This window comes from Sphaerodactylus townsendi, linkage group LG01 (genome assembly GCF_021028975.2).
Source record: "Sphaerodactylus townsendi isolate TG3544 linkage group LG01, MPM_Stown_v2.3, whole genome shotgun sequence".
In the NCBI taxonomy this organism is placed as follows: domain Eukaryota; kingdom Metazoa; phylum Chordata; class Lepidosauria; order Squamata; family Sphaerodactylidae; genus Sphaerodactylus; species Sphaerodactylus townsendi.
The window spans coordinates 86,970,474-86,990,612 of NC_059425.1; the positions used below are offsets into that span (position 1 = coordinate 86,970,474).

The following is a 20,139-nucleotide window of genomic DNA, read 5'->3' on the forward strand; positions in this document are numbered from 1 at the left end:
TGATCTGCTCAAAGTGCACCTTAGTGTGACACAGTGGGGATTAGCTAGCCCCATTATCCAGCCAGGCACATCTTAGGGCCAGGGGAAAAGTTTAGCAGTTAACTGCCTTCCTGTCCAGACTTGACACACACAATGGATCCCAGAACCCTTTGAAAGGCATCTATTTTGTGGGAAACAGCATCTTGCTCTGATGCCAGCCTTTGACTTCTGTCTTTGAGGCACTCCTTAGTGGGAGAGGGTCTGACCACTTACACAAGATGGCAATGCCATAGTAAATTATTCCTCTGATTAAAGCTTAAAAGTATGTGAGCAAACAATACTTGTAAAACAGAACAGGTGAAACCTAACATTCCTTACAGGAATGCATTTTTACTAGTTTATTATATAATGATACACAAATATCACTCAATTTGCTTTATTAAATAACTTGCAAACACTCCTTTTTACACTTTTACATAAGAATTATAATTACTCTAGACAAATGCTAGCAACTCTTGCCATATCAAACACGTCTAGAACATGCTTTGTTAATGGCTATACAGAAGCACATGAGAGTGAGGAGAGAAAGTGTTTTATATATAATGCAAAAACCTATTTCTTCAACTGGTTCCAAAAATACACACACTTTTTACATTTTATTTTTCCCAGTACAAAGGTCCAGGCTTGAACCCTAAGGTGATTTTTCCTTGATGGGATGGCACTTGACTCTGTGGAAATTCTCCTTTCTGCTCAAGACTCCTGCGTTGCCCTGCTGAATGTTCTTGGGAGTCCAAAGACCCCTGAAACGCAACAAGGGGTACAGAAGGCTGCCATAGGAGGGGAGAAAGCAGGAAATTTCCCTTTCTTCGGTATGACTCACGCTGCTTAAGAGTCAGGGGGAAAGGGGGAACAACATTTTTAATTTTGAGTATCAACAGCAAACTTTCTGAACAACATAAACGATGCACACATCTTGTCCATGTTCCCTGAACAACATAAACGAAGCACACATCTTGTCCATGTTCCCTGAACAACATAAATGATGCACACATCTTGTCCATGTTCCCTGTGAGTACCAGCAAATTCAGGTTTTTTGTCTGAAATATTTCACTTTCCACTATTTATTGTAGGGGTTTTGTTGTTTTTTTTAATCTCTGAAGCATAAAAGTCTGGCTCTTGATTTATCTCCAATCAACCTTATTTGTGCTTCTGGGTAATGAAAGACTTTTTCACTGGTTATCAGATTTTATAAAAAATAACACAACTATCCCATCCAGGATTCTGACAGGCTAAGAATCATATTGTATATGTGTATTTTCTGTGTGTGCTTAGAAATTGCTGCCACCTGCAGTTTCCCAGCATCTGCATCTGAAGCAATTGTCATACACACAGGGTGATCTCATACTAAGCTAACCCTAACTAAAAAAATCTAGATGTCAAAGGGCACTTCAGCAAAGGGCACTTCTGCAACGAAAATGTCCTGTACTACAGACCATGGGTCAGAGCTCATTAATAGATGTGTTAGGGTAAGCTTAATATGAGATGACCCTGTGTGTATGAAAATTGCTGCAGATGCTGGGAAACTGCAGGTGGCAGCAATTTCTAAGCACACACAGAAAATATACATATATGATTCTTAGCCTGTCAGAATCCTGGATGGGATAGTTGTGTTATTTTTTTCTAAAATATGATAACCTGTGAAAAAGTATTTCATTACACAGAAGCATGACTGGAGATAAATCAAGAGCCAGACTTTTATGCTTCAGAGATTTTTTAAAAACCCTTAGATAAATAGTGGAAAGTGACATATTTCAGACAAAAACCTGGGAACCTCACAGGGAACCTCACAGGGAACATGCACAAGATGTGCACATCATTTATTTTGTTCAGAAAGTATGATGTTGATAGATGTGTTGTGAATCAAATTAAAAATGTTTTTTCTTCTTCTCTTCCCTGCAACAGTAGAGCATGTTTATGTTTGGAACAGATGCAAGTTGCAAACATAAATATGCTCTACTGTTGCAGGGTTTCTACCCTTTTGTTTTTTGGCTTGGCTATATGTTTAGATTCTTCATTATAAACTAAGAAACTGAAAGCAGGATGTTCAAATAGGCCATTAAAACTTCCAAATAACAAAAGTAATGAGTGAATCAGCAGACTTTCTGACTCTTGAAGGTACATTTTTCCCTTAACAAAAATGACTCTCCTTGAATCCCACACACGGGCCACTTAACGAAAGTTGAAAGGAAAAGAGAAGAATATTACAACATTCACAGTGTACTGCCTACTACAGGCCTGCCTGCAATCCACTGCAGTTGGTCCACAACATTAAAATACAGGTTTATAAAAAATATAAATTTATGACTACAAATCTCTTACTAAACTTATGATAAGCCTGGGAGGTTTGTCCATCCTCTCTCTATGCAAAAACAATTTCTGGATACACATTATCCTATTTCTTCAGCTGACCCTAAAACATCACCAAGCTTAAAAGAAACTTACATACTTCTGAGACTTCTAGCAAGCAAATCTTAATTATTGCAATTCTTTGTTCTGACTTTTGATCACGAGGACCTGTTGCTTTAGGGAAGCCCATCTTCTTGCTCAATTAGTTCTGTTTTGGTGGAAAACACATCTGCTAGCATATGCTTTGGTATCTCAGACCCCCTAACTTTCAAAGTGTAGCATGCATTCTCCACTTTGGCCAGACTCTGCTTCAAGGTGTGGAGTTTTTTGGAAACTTCATAAGGTCCAGTGTTGCCAATGAATGAAAAGCCATCATATATCTGGCACAAGAACTGGCTCAGCTCAAACGGAGTATCTATGTCTCCGTTGCCAACGCTGTTGATACACATCCGCATCAGCTCTCCAGTTAGATCAGCCACTCCAAGGAGGTAATCTACAGGAGTCACCTTCAGGCTCCAAATGTGGCTTTGTGTATTGTGACAATCAGAGGAAGGCTAGCAACAAATAGAGAACAAAACACAACTTAGAACAAAGGAATATTTGGGAAAGGTAAGGAAAGTAGAATCATGGCTGAATAGCTTGCAATGTAGTAGAGGTAGCAATAAGGGAGCATTGATTTACAAGTGCAGATTAGGAACTGTTTTCCAGTTTTTACTTGAAACATTTTGTCAGCAGCAACTACTGTACTTTCACTGCATATCTACTCTAGTAAATTTCTTCCTAATATTTTTTTTTGTTTTCTTACTTCACAGTTTCTGCTGGACTAAATAAAGTAGTTGCTCTAATGAACAGATGGCCAAAGGTTCTTCATGGAATAGCAATAACTCAAAAGAATAGCTACTTGGTGCTTAGAAGGGATAGAGTTCTAGATATCTGTTGCAGGTGCCGTACCAGCAAAGTTAGACTATCTGAAACTGACACAAAGGACACCTCAGGGAATCTCTGAAGCTCATATTTAACAACCCTAACAGAGATTACAATCTTGGCAAACCTTCGCAAATGCTTTCGAGGTTCCCCTCACTTTTGGGTAAAGATCTGCCCGTTTCGTCACCAGTTCTGCAAGATACAGGCTAAACTGTCAAAACTGAGTGGACAGAAAAACTAGTGAATATATATACTGTATTTATCAAAAAGGAACAGTAGGTTTTCCATTCCATCTCCAGACAATGTTTTCCATTCACAGCTCAGACTCTTGGAATAAAGATTTCTCACCCAATACTAACTGTTGCATTCACACAACACAATAACTGAACATGTAGTTCTGCGTATATGAGGTTCCTGGGTAGGAGAGGTGGAACCAAAGCTTAAAAGCCTTAGTAGGTGAGAGCAGACTATAAGAAGGTTAATTTTAAAACTGTGTATCTGGAAACTTTCTATAAATTAAGTGGTTGAGAAACTAACGCCTTATTTCCTGGTGCAATTTTTTCCACATGAATCTTCCTGCTATATTCAGGAGGATATTTAGGAAGATATTTATTATACATAAAAAAGATGGTTTTATTCCTTTCCCTATTTTGTGGTCACGAAATCACAAATCATTCATTTGAAATTTAATTGTTCTACACTCTGAATGTGGAGTGCCTTCCTCTCCACTATTCAGCAGTTATCGGGCTTGTAAAAATAGAATATTTGTGCTCTTCCTACAAACTTCCACGAGTCATTTGTAACAGCAGACCTAGATTTGCTGCTTGTTCTAGTTGGAACCATGCAATTTCTCTTGTCAACAACTCAAACTGGACAAACATTATTATTAATGGTTAGTGTTCACCACCACCATTTTGAAAACATTAAGATGTTAAAACATCAGGGTCTGAGATGACTCAGTCTGTTTATCTTATCCCTATGACTGAACTGCAGCTTCTCAGAGACATTATGCAGCTCCTTGCTCAGGCACCAGTAATTTGTTGAACATGGGCAAAATATTGAAAGGGCTGCTGAATCCACTGGAATTTCCATTGCAACTAGAGAGACCTGTGATGTACATCTTTCTGACATTCCCAAAATAGAAACAGAGAAAAAAATGTCAAGTGTAGACAAGCAGGCCTAGTCCTTCCCATGAGAATGTAAAAGCAGCCATCTATTCAGCTTCCAAAAGTGGCTGCTGGTCAGATGCTTTTGGGAAGATCACAAACAAGGCCTGGTGACAAAGCCTTGTTCTGAATTAACAGAAAAGAGATTTAACTGAATAATGGTTTTAGAAATATCCGTGAAAAATATACTTATACAGCCTCTGTCAAGGACAGACTCAAAAGAAACCTTCTGGGCAACCTCTCCATAAGTGACAATATTGCTTGGAAGAAAATTTGGAGGGTCAAGAGAATCAGATATTTAAGCCCTGAAACAAGCTAAGAAATCGAGATGAGTGGCTTGAGAAATGCTTTGTCCAGTCCTTCCCAATGCTTTGCCAGTTTGGGGGCCTCAAGGGGAAAGGTTATCAGCTGCTTTATGGCAGGGTGTGTTCACACCCTGGGCTGTCACCTTCTTGAGAGTGCTTTATATTCCCTATCTTATCAGCCATCTTTTGTTGCTCCTTATAATTCCCAGTGTATAAAAGGAAAGCTAAAGTTGAGAGACTGGTCTTTGTTCAATAGCTGCTGGTAATACCCAGAATCAAATGAGACTTGAATCCAGGTTTCCCATTTCATTTCAAAACTACATTCACAATGATTAGTTCATCAAGTCATCAGTAAAGAGGAAGCCTTCAGTGGGTGGAATCTCTGATCGTGCTTTTAGGACAGCTCTTGTACCTTGACAACTGAGTTTCATTTGACATTACTGAGTGCAAAAAAAGTAGACTGCATAGGACTAAAAGGGCTACCAGTTATATAAATACAGTGTATGCTTAATAAAGCTATATAAACATGGTGACCTAGACAGTCTGTTAGTTCCAGAGGGGGAAAAATATGTCCAGACAACCTATAGGAAAAAGTGTGAAAATGTACTAAATGGTGGAATATTAATAATAAAACAACAATGATTACATTGCAGCTCATCGACATAACAAATATCCTTACCACCTTTGTTTCTTCCTCTTTGTCTTCTGCTGCAAATACAAGCTGCTTATTGATTTCTTCTATGCTGACTAATGTTCTAGTTTTGATAAAATACTGGAATGAGACCGCTTCGACATATTCCTGAAGCCCTGGGTGAAATGAAAAGAAGTAAAAAATTCAATTATTGCGCTGATTCATAATGAAAGTCAGAGTGATTTAAATGATTATTCCTTGAGGTATCCATTTTTGGGTACAAAACTCACTAGTGAAGAGAAAATTATTCTGTCAGCAAGAACAGACACAAAACAAATCATTAGTAAACTCCTGAAGAACAGTACACACAAGCACATATTCTATGGATTCCTCATACATTTACTCCCAAGTGTCACCTTTCCAAATATAAAGTTCTCTGTAAAAAGGTAAAGGGGGAGTGGGGTGGGGGTGGGGCAGAGCTTTGGAAATTCAAGGGCTTCTAATCCAGCCCTGGACTTTCCAACTGAATCTTGACAATAAAACAGGGAACTGACTATAATTCAGAGGCCTGCTAACCTGTGGCTCTCCAGACCCCTGGCACTATATTAATCAGGCAGCACTGCACTGACCCCTTGTAGCAAAAGGAAAACAGGGCTAAGCACACAGGCAATGTGGTGGTGTACTTTCATTTGCAGCTGACAAGCTGCAGTGAGAATATTCATCTTCAAATAGTTGGGACCAGGTTGTGAGTGCCAAACTGTGACTTTTATATATAAATATCATATATTTTGACTGTATTGACATTAGAAATCTTTCTATTGTCTTTAAATGATTTTAGAATATTTTTCCAAAAGCCAAAGAACTCTTCAAATTTTAGCTCTGGGTCTGGATCATTAACAGAAAATTTTCAGACTTTAACAGAGATTTTTGCACAGAAAACAACAGATTCAAAACTGTTCTATGTTTATAACATATAACAATGACCTAATTAAGTTAAACTCATTCCTTCATACTTAAGATGAAAAAGATGAAAAGTGCTGAGTGTCAGTCCCATAAAAAACCAAAGAGAATTTGTTCCACAAATTGGTTAAGACATAATGAAAAACCAGTTTTATTTTGATTACTGTACTTAATTTAATTTAAATATGGCAAGTTTTTAAAACCAGGATTTGGCTAATAGGCAAACATTAAAAACCTGTTTTGCCTCAACAAATGCTGACTTGCTGAGACCCAACCAACAGTGACGGTGGCCACAGTTCCATTTTATGACTGCCAACACGATTTTACAAGCAGTCGCAACTTTTAAAAAATTGTTGCAAGGCCCCAATCTGGTTCAAGCACCTGATGTGGGAGCCCCAGAAGCTCATTTCCCAACCCTGGGCCTTTTCAAGTGCTGAAAACAACCATGGCGGTGGAGGGAGGGATTTCTGAAGAACTATAACTGTTTGTACAATAGTGTTGGCAATCATGGAATGGACCGTGGCAGCTGTCACATTCAGTTTGGATCCAAGGCTTGCTTTGTGATTGGGGAAGGCAAAAAAAATACTACTACTTTGCTCAACTACACCTTCCAATTCCAATACCAACGGCCAAAGTGATCTTTTCTATGGTGTCATCCATACTTTGGAGAATGCTCCCATTACAAACACATTTAGCTAACTCTCTGCTGGTATTTCAATTTCAGGTTAACACTTCGCTATTCAAGAAGGTGCTTTGTGATGACTGAAAGAAGAGTGGAAGTTTTAAAGGATTTTAAACTGTTTTTCAGTTGCCAGTATTACGATTAGCAGTTGTCATTCATGTTGGAGTCTGGGAAGGGGGGAGGCTATTACAGTCATGCTCTGATAAAAAAAGAATGCTTCAGAGAAGAAATAAGCATGATCTCTGTAAGTACATGGGGAGGGAGGAGTATACAACATATGTTAGTGAAGAGAGATAAAAACCACCAGTGTCAAAAGAACAGGGTACTTGTCATGTAAAAGTTCCATTGTGTGGCTCTTACATTACCAACTCCCTTCAGATCCCTGCACAAAGTAAATAAATTTGGTCAATGCTTTCACTTTGGTAAGTAGGCTTTTCATTATCTCCAACATGGTATCTAAACCAGGCTTACAAGTAAACGTTTGGAGGTGATCATGCACACCTGCTCTGTTTGCCCATGCAAGCACCCCTCTCCCTCCTTTTGTTTGAAGATATAATTAAGTCATTTTCAAAAGGCCTGTCTGACTGATTAGATCATCCCAACAGCCATCACTATCTAGTTGTGAACCTGGCCCCCATGCAGACTGACAGGCAAGGAGAATGAGGCCAGGTACATTTTTTTTTCTACAGAAAAATTCTTCCCATTCCAAAAAAGCAAAAGAAGTGTGAACTTCATTTTAAGGTCTCAAAACGCTATGCTGAGAGATCTCACCTGGCATTTTTATGAAGAGTGGACCAGCTTCCTGCCCACTGCCTGAGCCGGCTGGGCTGAGACAGCAGCACTGTGGGTGAGAGGGGAAGCCTATACCACCACCACCACTGCAGGCAGTTGGGCTGGGACGAACAGGAACTGCTATCATGAAGTCAGCCCAACCCACTGAGGCAGCAGCATTACAAAAGGGCAGGGGGCACAGGAGCTGCCACCACCCTCAGCTGGAACTGCACTTTAGCTAGCATGGAGGAGTGCTATTCTCCTGACCACCACAGAAAAACTGCTGGCAATCAGGGAGGGGAGATCTCCCGCACCCCGGAATCTCATGAGTCCTTATTCATCATAGGATATTTTCTTTGTGGGAAACAATATGCTTAATATGAAATACATTACTTTTCATGTTTTTTTCTGCAAAAGCAGCTTGAAAAATGCTTAATTGGTCTAAGACCTTGACAAAAAATGTTTTAAATACGCAAGTATGATGATGTTTAAATATAGTCTATTGAAATGGAAGGGCATCCATTACTTGAAGCAAATAATCCCAAAGGTTAAAAATTCCATCCCATTTCACTATTCCAACAAACAGTACCTTCAAGCCTTCTGTCTCAGTTTTAGGCTCTATCAAAAAACCGATTAATTACGGATCATGTTGCCAAGAATAGAGTTGTTTATGTGTGTTTTTAGCAATTGTTCTTGCTTTCCTTGAGTAAGCATTGCAAAATGCAATTCAAAATCCCTGTTTATCTATTAAGACTTCCTCACATTTTTAGACAGACTAGAAAGTAAAGTTTCAAAATGCAGTCAGAGTAGAATAGTCCAATTCAAGTTTACTAGAACCTTGTAAAAAGCTAAAGGTAGTCCCCTGTGAAAGCACCAGGTCATTAATGACCCAGGGGGAATATCACATCGCAACATTTACTAGGCAGACTTTGTTTACAGGTTGGTTTGTCATTGCCTTTCCAAGCTGCTTACATGTTGGGTACTCATTTTACCACCCTTGGAAGGATGGAAGGCTGAGTCAACCTTAAGCCAGCTCCACGCTTATATAACTAGCCAACATGCAGGCAATCTAGATTCCACCAAGAGCTCTAGGGGGATTCGTTTTGTCTGAAGGAAACAAAGCTTTGCCTGTGAAAATGCCTCACTTCTCCCCAACTCTCTTATGAGCTTTGCAGGGGGAAGCACGAGTACATAAGAAAAGCCATGCTGGATCCTACCAAGACCCATCAAGTCCAGCAGTCTCTTCACACAGTGGCCAACCGGATGCTTCTAGGAATCCCATGCACAAGATGACTCAAGCAGTATTATTCTGCCTACAGCACCTAATACAGTGGTGGCGAGCTTTTGGCACTCCAGATGTTATGGGCTACAATTTCCATCAGCCCCTTCCAGCATGGGCAATTGGCCATGCTGGCAGGGGCTGATGGGAATTGTAGTCCATAACATCTGGAGTGCCAAAGGTTCACCACCACGGACCTAATATAATATGCATGCTCCTATGATACTAGAGAAAATAGGTATGCATCATGACTACAGTCCATTTTAACTAGTAGCCATGAAAAATAGTCCTATCTTCCATGAACATGTCCACTCCCCTCTTCAAGTCATCACTACACCCTGGGGCAGGGAGTTCCACAATTTAATCATAGTCTAATACAGAGCGCTATTACCTAACACAGTGGTTCTCAACCTGGGGGTCGGGACCCCTTTGGGGGTTGAATGACCCTGTCACTGGGGTCGCTTAAGACTTTCTGCATCAGTGTTCTCCATCTGTAAAATGGATAAATGTTAGGGTTGGGGGTCACGACAACATGAGGAACTGTATTAAAGGGTTGCGGCATTAGGAAGGTTGAGAACCACTGACCTAAGAGTATCTTTTGGTTTCTGCACCAATAAGTAGCTGCTGCATTAATTTAAGTTTAATGTGCGTGTTAAGTGCTGTCAAGTTGTTTCCAATTCATAGCGACCCCATGAATCAATGTCCTCCAAAATATCCTATCATTAACAGCTTTGCTCAGGTCTTGCAAACGGAGGGTCTTGGCTTTATAGAATCAATACATCTCATGTTGGGTCGTCCCCTTTTCCTGCTGCCTTCAACCTTTCCTAGTATTATTGCTTTTTCCAGTGAGTCTTGTTTTCTCATTAGGTGACAAAAGCACGACAATCTCAGTTTGGTCATTTAAGCTTCTAGGGACAGTTTACACTAGATTTGATCTAGTATCCATAGTGCTCTCTTACAACACCACACTTCAAAGGAATCTACTTTCTTCCTGACAGTTATCTTCATTGACCAGGTTTCAAACCCATACACAGTAACAGGGAACACTATATTTAATAATAGACATGAATTTAAGTGATCATAAAAGTGAATTTGGCAAACACAAGTTAGAATCTACAACTGCCACAGAAAACCACACAAACTTCCTCATACTGAGTCATCTTCCCCTTCCCAGTTTTGTTTTCTTGCAGAATGTTTTGAATGTTTGGGTTTCCCCCCTCCCCTTCCTAGCCATTTGTTCTTTTCCTTCTCCCTTTCCTTGCACACTTTCTCCCCTGTCCCCACAACGCCTGCAAAATCACATTTCCTCTCCTGTCTATTCCACTCTCTTGTTTAACTGTGACACTGGTCGTTAGAGATCAAAAATGCCATCCAAAGTTATTACCCTCCCCTAAACACACAGCATTTGCATAGACATTGCTATCACTAGTTTGGTGGGTCGCCCCTCCCCTGTATTCACACTTATTTATTTTCTTATAAATCTGGGGTTTCTTCCAAGTTTGCAGAAGCTTGCCTCATCAAACATAGTGGCCAAATTCTGTGGATTTAAAAAAAATCTGTATGCACACATGAAAATTAGACATATAGGTGGCCATACCAATTGCTTGATGAATGAGCTCTTGCAAAGTTTCTCTCATTATGTACTTAGAAATGTTTAACAGTGCGATCATATAGAGCATTATAAAATTCCTTATATTTTGAACAATACTGATGTGTTGTTTTATGAGTGTGTTGCTAATTTTATTCTTGAAATTGTGAATTCTTACATCTGTGTTTGTATTTAAAATTTATATGTTATAGCTGTTCCCCTGTTTTGTTTGTATTGTATGCCAATAAAGACTCTGCTGCTGCTGCTGCTGCTGCTGCAGCGCAATCATATGCAAGGTTATGCCTCACAAGGCTTTCACTTTTCCTGAAATGGTGGATCATTCATAGAAAGGGGATTAAGTACCTTAGTGGTCTGTTCACAGCCTTTCAGAAGATATCTACAGACAGTATATACTAAGGAACAGCTGAAGAATATATAATATGAAATGGTTTACAAGATAATATTGCAATAAGTTAATCTGCAAAAAAGTTGTATCATAGAATTAATTGTATACCTTTATTAAGGGAAAAATAAATAGGGATTCAGTTACTTAATAGGGGAAGTCCAAAGGAATAAGTATTGGGCAGTTACATCACAATAAAAGGGATAAGATTACAATTAGACTATAGGATATTTAAAGGGCCTAGATAAGAAATTTCTTTAAATTAATTTAAAATATGAAAAATATATAGCATTATGAATTCTAAGGTATATTTGTAGGTTAAATATTAAAAATATGGAATGAAACGTAGGATAGTTTAGTATAGATATTTAAGCTTAATGAAGTTAAAGAATAAATTATCAAAGAAAAGTGAAGTAACTGATTTGATTTAGATGTACTGAAATATGTGTTTATGTCAAGGGTAGTTGTGGTAGGATAGATTATGTTGGGGTAACTGTAAATGTGGGTCATTTGATACTTGTTCATTGTTAATATTGGTTGATATCTTATGTGTTTCAATGGTTTTATGTGTGTTTTATGTTCAGTGTTTTTTAAAGAAGGAAATTAATAAAAATTATTATGAAAAAAAAGGAACAGCTGGGATAGTCACCTTGAGGTTCCACCTAAACATTACGAAGGTCTTCCTGACATTAAAAGCTGTTCGACAGTGGAATATAATGCCTGGGAGTGTGGTGGAATTTCCTTCTTTCCGATCCTAAATTCCAGAAGCATTACTATTTTAACAAGGCAACATTAATGTTGTAAAACAAACTGTAACACTGAAAGAGATTTGAAGTACAATCTTCAACAGTTACACCCTGAGTCAATTGACATGATTGGGATTAGAAGGATGAACAGTGCTTAGGACTGCCGTGCAAGGCTTCAGATCTATGCAAATTTACTAGGGAGTAAATAGGACTTACTTCCAAGTAAAACATACTCAGGACTGAGCTATAAGAAAAAGCAGGGACTTGAAACAAACACTGGATAGTCTGCTTGGCCCTGACTTCTGTTTCTTTTTAGCATACGAAAAGAACTGACAGAAGTAATCTCTGAACCACTTGCAATAGACTTTGAGAACTCCAGGAGAACTGGAAAAGATTAAGGGGTGACATGTTTAAATATTTGAAGGGATATCATGTTAAAGAAGGAGAAAGCTTGTTTTCTGCTGCTCCAGAGACTAGGACATGGAGTAATGAATTCAACATGCAGGAAAAGAGATTCCACCTAAACATTAGGAAGAACTTCCTGACATTAAGAGCTGTTCCACAGTGGAATGCACTACCTCCGAGTGTGGTGGAATCTCCTTCTTTGGAGGTTTTTAAAGAGATGGCCATCTAACAGGAGTGCTTTGATTGTGAATTCCTCTGTGGCAGGGAGCTGGACTTGATTGTCCTTGTGGTCTGTGTGATTCTATGATTCTACATTTTCTTTGCTCACTAATCACCAAGGGTTCATTTGGGTGCAATAGATCCAATGGAAAAGACCAGCTACAGTCACCTTTGGCAATCTTCTTATTCTCAGTATCCCATAATTTAACTGACCTGGATCCAATGAGAACAATTCTGCCTACACATGGATATCTCCGATTCCCACCAATTCTATTCCCTACAACTGGAATCCCTCTCATTGCTTCAAACACTATTCTGGAAAGTTTCCTAACAATTAAAAATAGCTGGGGGGAATTGCAACTACAGGAAAGAGATGTAAAAACTTCATTTAGCTGGCAGATCTCTACCTCTCTTTCCAAGGAACCAAGCCATTCTCTTGATATTTTTTATATTTGTCATACGTTCTGTCACTTGTTCTGTAACAAGACAAACTTAGTTTGCTATTTCATGTCTCTGATCCAAAGTAAGCCTTCTTGGCATGTCTTCAATTTTAAAACCACATTATGCAAATCCTCTAGGGATATATTTCAAATATGCTATAAAATTATGACAAAGGGGCACAAATGCTCCAACTTTACGTCATCATAAAATAATATTCTTAAGAATACGCAGAGGCAGCTATGTGGTTTTTTTAAAAAAATAACTAGTTATTTCAGTATCTCTTTGTTTGCTTGTTTAATCATCTCTTGGGACAATCTGTACTGTTATGTTAAGAAATGTGAAGAAAACAGGCATCCACTTTTGTTATTGTTCAATTATTAGTACTATACTTGGTATCTGAGATCATACAAGTATTCTTTGGGGAAATGTTCTGCGTGCCATTAGCACTATTCTTAATGAGTGAAAGCATGAAACTTCTTTAGTGTTCTGCCAAAATTGTTTTATCTTTAAGTCAAAAGAATAACGGCTTGGACTAACCCCAAAGACATTTAACAAGCAACAAACAATATTCTCAATCATAACTTGTGGCACTTCTATTTATGAATATGCTTTGGTACATTCTACAAAAAAAATTTGTCTTTGTGTGAAGGAAAGACACACAGAAGTGCAGCTTAGAACAGTTTCACAGGGCCCATAAGACAGAGCTGTTCCCCCAGGCATATGGTTGAGGAACCGACAGTTACCATCTAGGCCTTGCCATTTACCAGTAACTGTTTACCATTTACTATCTACCATCAGCTATTAATCATTAATTGTTAACTTCCAACTATTCTCCTCGATGTGGTAGTTTTTTAAATTGTTATAGAAGTGACAAGGAATTCGCCATCTGGATTGTTGGGTTTTTTTGGATATGACATAATTAGGTTCCCTGTGATATTTATTACTGTTGTTATTGAAATGTTTGTATGTTTGTTTTATGCTGCCCTGAGGCTGAAAAGGGAGGGGTGGCCTGTTAGATCTAATTATTATTATTAATAATAAATGCATCTATACATACTTCCACTCCCTGGGACAAAAAGCAGCTCAGGAAAAAGGACTTACACTGTGAAACAATAAAGGAAGGTGGAGAGATTTAATGTACCCCATCCCCCACACAAAAGCCCCCAACTAATTTGGGATTTTGTGTGACTGCTTTAGATTTTTAAAAAGCAAAAAAATTTCAATTAAAAAGATAATAAAATTAATATGTTTCTTACCTAGTCTGATATTTAGTCTCTGAACTTTTAAGATATGGATCTTCTTTAAACATTGTATCATGTGTGCTATTTCTCATTTTTTTTATTTCACCTAGTATTTGACCTCCGACCTATCTCGAAGAACGAGGATGGCAGGGTTCAGGAATACTCGCCGGTCCCTGAGGTTGATAAAATGCCAGTCCATTAATAATAAACCGCTTATACCCTGAGATTTTCTCGGAGTCCAGCAGATGGACCTGGCCTGTGTCACCAAGACCTGGTGCGCTGAGACCACAGTTTTAGGTCGCACCCCCAGGTTTCAGGTCTCCACCGGGTCACGAACCCGGGTCAGGGTGGGCAAGCAATGTTCATCCGTGATTCTATCCCCTTCAGGGCTGCCCCAGTCCCGGAGATCTCTGGCATGGAATGTGTTGGTTTTGAGTGGTTGGCCTTGGAGAAGTTGGCTGTTCTCCTGGTGTACCGGTCGCCTAGCGCGCCGGGAGACAGCCTGCTGCTGGAGGTGGTGGCAGACTGGCATTGCAGTACCCTAGACTCTATCGCCTTGGGTGACTTCAATGTCCGTAGGTCGACACCGGCCTGCGGTAGCTGCTGCGACCTAGTGTCATCCATGGCTACTAACTGGGCCTCTCTCCCTAGTAAATTCTGGCCCCACCCATGAAGCCGTCACAGGCTAGATTTGGTCTCGGCTGGGGATTGATATGGTCAGACCTCTGGCTCGATAGAGTGCCATGGTCCCACTGCTACGCCCTGAGGGACTGGTGGACTTGCCACAACACCTCCCGCCTAGGCTTACCGGGCTAATTTATGCCCACCCAAGGAGAGACTTATGGATCCACTTGGTTTCCTGAATGCTCAGGGATCCTGCCTCTGCCGCACACTCGATGAGCAGATTGGATGACTGGTATTCCCGGCTTTCCGATGCCATTACCGATGTTGTTGCTCACTTCCTTCAAGGTCCCCGTGCCTCGGGCGGGCTCGGGTACACGGAGGAGCTCCGCCACATGAAGCGGGCACTCAGGGACGTGCTCGAGCGAGTGTGGAGGAAATCTCGGACGGTCAGACATCTTATAGGGCGGCTTATGAAAGCTCTGATGAGATGATGCGACAAAGGAGGCTAAGAGAACTTTCTTCTCCTCCTCCCTCAGATCTGCTGGGCTCAATACTAGCACAATTGTTCCACAGATAACTTCGGTCCCTGACCTCCATCGGAAGGTTCTGTAAATCATCAATTGGCTATTAGCTGTGAGGCATTTATGAGCTTCTTTGCAGACAAAATCTTGCCGCCTCCGCCCAGGATCTTCCCTCCACTTTGACTACAATGAGGAACTTGAGGCTCCCTTTGCCGCCTTCCGCCCCTTTGTTTTGGGCCCAGTTCTCCCTGCTCCCAGGCTGCTGTTGACAGGGCCTTGGCTGCTGTTAGACCTACTCACCTGCCCTCTGGATCCAAGGCTCCTCCTGGCTTGCTAAAACTTGGCCGGGTGGAGCTACGACCCCATCTGTTGAATATCATCAATAGCTCCCTTGGAGCAAGGAGTTTTTCCGGATGGGTTGAAGGAGGCAGTGGTCCTACCCACTCTTGAAAAGACCATCGCTAGATCCAGGGATTTGGCCACACTTCCGCCCCTAATCTTCGCTTCGGGGAAGGTAATTGAGAGAGTGGTGTTGGAGCAGCTTCAGGGCTTCCTGGATGACACATCGCCTTTGACCCCTTCCAGTCCAAGCCTGCTGGGTAACGGGACCTGGAGACGGTTCTCCTCTGGCCACAGATACGCCCGCATGCAGCTTGACCAGTATGGATCGGCGCTTTGCTAGTTTTGTTAGGATCTTACTGCAGCTGCTTGATATGGTCGACACCTAATCTTTTGACTCCACCGTTTCGATACGGGTACTGTCCTTCAAATGGATTGGCTCGCTTCTCCGGACCATTGCCAGAGGTGCGGGGACCAAGTCTCTCCCGAGGTGCCCACTTCACGGGGTGCCTCAGGGAGCTGTCCCCGCTGGCTATTCTTATCTATATGCGACCACTTGCTCAGCTGGTGCGGAGCTTTGGGCTGATTTGTCACCAGTACGCTGATGACACTCAGCTCATTCCTGTTGATGGAGGGGGGGGAGCTGTCACGGCCCTGCAGCTCCTACAGCATTGTTTGGAAGTATGGTCGCTGGTTGGTTACAGCAGAGCACCGGGCTGAAACTGGAATCCATCGAAGACGAGGAGATCGCTTTGGCTGGGCCGCAGGGCAGGAGGATTTCCGAAGCCGCAATGCGAGTCAGGAGGGGACCATTTTAGAAGCCTTGACCCCCTCTGTCCGCAGTCTGGAGGGGTCCACCTGGATTACTGTCTCTTTCAATGGAGACCCAGGTGGCCCTTTGTAAATTGGACTGCATTTTTTCCATCTTCGGCAGGCCGGCGGCTGGCTCCCTTCCTTCTCAGGGCAGACCCTGGCCACTGTGATTACATGCAACGGTCACCTCCTAGGCTTGACTATTGTAACTTCGGCTCGCACAAGACCCTTCCCTTAAGCTTCTGATTGAAAACTGAGCGGAAACTGGTCCAACATGCGTAGCGATCTGCTATGCTCACAGAAGTAGCCTTTTTGGCGGTGATCATATTCAACCTGGGTGCTGCGCCAATAGCTGCATTTGGCTCCCAGTGGAATTTCAGATCAATCTTCAGGTGTAGGGTTTTAATCCCTTTAAAGGCCTTTACAGCGGCCTGGGACCCTCGTATTGTCTGAGAGAGCCAGATTACCCCCATATGTGCCCCTACTCTGGCCTCAAGCGATCCAGCAGGAAGGCCAATTGCTGGTGGTTCCTGGCTCCCATGACATCGCGGCTGGCCTCCACCTGCAGACACAGGTTAGGACTTTTACTGACCCTGGCCTCCCAGCCTGGTGCAGGAACACTCTTCCTCCAGTTGTCCTGGGTTCGCGGGTGACTCCTTGGTGAATTCTCAAGAGGGGCTCCTCGTTGTAAGACCTGAAGTTGTTCCACTGGCCTTTGAGGTCTTGGTCGCTGAGTGAGCTCTAAACCTCCCCTCCCCTCTCCTTCCCTCCCCTGCTTTTTTGCACACACCATCTGATGCACTTTACCCACTTTATTGTATTATCCTCCCAGGAGAGGAACCTGACAGCCTCTCCCTCTTCCTTCTTTTACTGGGGTGGGCGATCTTAAGATTGAATTGGCCATAATAGGGGCACCTATTATGATATTAACCGGCTGTTTTAAGTAGCTTTTAATGGATTTTTAGTATTATATTGTTGCTTGCTTCGATTTAATTGATTGTGGCATATGTAGAATGTTGTATACCTTCCAGAGACTCTAGGGGATGGGGTGGTTTATAAATCGAAAGAACAATAAATAAATAAATAGATAGATAGATAGATAGATAGATAGATAGGATAGATAGATAAGATAGAATGTAGATAGATAGATAGATAGATAGATAGATAAGGTATACTGGTAGGTTACAGTGTTAATAATAAATTCTACTGTAGTTACATCTGCACTTGTACAATGTTAAACCAGCAAGCTGTTCTAGGAAGTGAATGGATTATTATGTTTCCTGAAATCTTTCTGTTCACAGAGACAAATCTTTATTACTGGCAGCAACTCCACTCAACATAGTTGTGGAACATTTTTTCAAACAAAATCTCTTGCATTTTGGTCTGATTAGAAAAACTACATATTAAACAAAAAATCCAAACTACTGTTGTCCATAATATAATTTTGTTACATTTGCTCCAAGATAACTTCTATCCATTGCTCTGTCAGGGTACTGACAGGGATGTTTAATAATGTGTGTAACCACATAACCACACCCTCAATTCTTTCCTGAATGGTTACAATCTTTTCGAAGAAAAATGCTGAAGTTTCAATGGGTAAAGTGGTAAATGCTTCCTTAAAGAGGAAAGTAAAAGGCTATTTTTTTTCAGCACCAATGCATTATATATTTTTTCTTTTGACAGATTACTCTCAATGTTAATGTAAACTGACCCACACACACCTTGATTCCTAACCTTCCGTAATAGTGGTTGAGATTCCATTCCAGGAATTCCTGGATGATACACAAATAAAGGAAAGAATATATGTGTCAGCAAGTTTTTGTTATAAAAAAAATGAGAATAAGCCAGTTGAAATGGAATACAGAAGGGAACAAGTTACACACAGTGCCCAAGGTGCTCAACATTATCTAATTTTTGAACAATCTGCCTCACCCTCACAGGGGAGATGATTTCAGTTTATAGCCTGACCCTCTCTCAATCTTGTAAGCTAGCAGCAGGATCGGAGAACCATCAAACCAAGCTCTGCTTCTCACTTGCTTTGAAAGCCCCTTGCTGGGATCACTATAAGCTGTTTGAAGCTTACAAGTACATTCATACATGCAAATAGACTTGATAAAGATCTTTGCAATGCTATGTCACCAAGATGTCAGTAGCTATTTTTAAAAAAAAAGCTGGTGGTAGAGAAGCCAAGTAAGGATACCACCACTTTGCCAACACTGGGAGGCAGGCATGTTAGGATAGAAGTAAGCTGGGTTTAGCAGAACCAGCAAGCAGAACAATGACCGAGGTGAAAGAAAGAGTGGAGTAAGGGCAAGGGTAGGCAGCAAGAGTAAAACTGTAAACTGTAGAGTAAAAGCAAAAATTGCCTGAGTGGATTGTGAGCAAGGTGTAGAGCTGAGAGGGAAGGGACAGACAGACAGAAGAGGAAAGAGGGAGTAGAATTTTTGTTCCCCTCCTCCAACAGAGTTTCTTGTGGGTCCCAATTGCTAACACCTATCAACTCACAGACTGTGGCTTACTTCTGGAACTATAAGATCTCAGTCATCCATGTACTTGTCTTCATTAAGGAATACTGTTCACATAGCTATGGCACTGTGTAGCGTAGAAAGGAAAGCAGCTTTTAGTGAATGTGTCTATGAACTGGATATCGATTCCAGCAGCTCGCTGCATACCTTGGTTCTCTCGTTGTGTGTGCACATAAAAAAGGAACCTTTCTCATTCAGGTCTTCAATGTATCACTGGCAAAGGGAAAAATGCCTAAAATAACTGAATCTTTCATGAGCCTCTCTCTTAAATATTTATCACCACAGCACTTTAGAGGAAAAGTGTCTATGTAAGTCCAACACCGTACAAAAAAAGAAATTAACTACAATCTTTCATGATAAAGTGCATAAGACATGTGTACAAGATACTTAAGATTTTTTCATTCATTTTATCATTTTAGAACCTTCCAATCAAGGTGCTGTTGAAGGTCATCTTGCCAGGTACTCATATAAATCTCACAATGTGTGCCTGCCAAGTTGGCTTCTGGATATATAGTCAATACAGCTACAATCACCACAGAACACCCTTATTAACAATCCAAAGTTTAACTTACACATTACGTAGATGTTCCTAACATCAACCTCTCTACAGTACACCTCTCTGATTTCCACTGTATAATAGGTTTACCACAAATCCTATATTGTATTAGGGATCAAACTAACCATGTTCTTCACTTTGGAACAGAGACAATTACTTCCACGTAATGTCAAATGAAGTAAAAGCCAGTCCCTTTGGAGTTGCAGACTTGAGCTACATTTTACCTTGGGTAATGACTGTTGTATTTTCATAAAGCACCCACCTGGAGAGATGGCTCTGTGGAACTGAAGCCAGAAAATATCCTCTCCCATTAATTCTGCGCAATTTGTTTTATCTTCTGTCTCACACACCATCTAATTCTGGCTTCAGATTCCATTAATATTTCCTCCCTGTTGGGAGCGCCTGTGATCACAGAATAGAAAGTCACTGAAAGCAGCAGTTGTTTGGAACATCAGGATAGAAGCATTAATACACAAAATAGCTAAGCATTAGCGATACACACAAAATAATTTCACTCCAGATTCTAAAAAAATGGCACTGCTCCAATGCCCGAACACAATTCATATTGACAGCCCTCATGGAGACCAACATCGTGATGTCTATGAAATAATGCTT

At 40.9% G+C, this 20,139-nt stretch overlaps 1 protein-coding gene across 2 annotated transcripts; it reads right to left on the reverse strand.

Moving 5' to 3' along the window:
- Window positions 1-399: 399 nt before the first annotated feature.
- On the reverse strand, window positions 400-19,849 carry LOC125427126 (translin-associated protein X-like). 2 transcript variants are annotated; one of them, XM_048486213.1, is made up of 3 exons: window positions 19,787-19,849; window positions 5,463-5,587; window positions 400-2,939 (listed from the first exon to the last, which is right to left on the reverse strand). In XM_048486213.1, exons 1-3 carry the CDS (start codon window positions 19,833-19,835, stop codon window positions 2,562-2,564), a joined length of 552 nt encoding a protein of 183 aa, XP_048342170.1. In that variant the 5' UTR covers window positions 19,836-19,849; the 3' UTR covers window positions 400-2,561. The 2 variants fall into 2 exon arrangements, with proteins under 2 accessions (XP_048342170.1, XP_048342162.1); XM_048486205.1 differs by having other exon boundaries at window positions 5,460-5,587.
- Window positions 19,850-20,139: the final 290 nt, after the last annotated feature.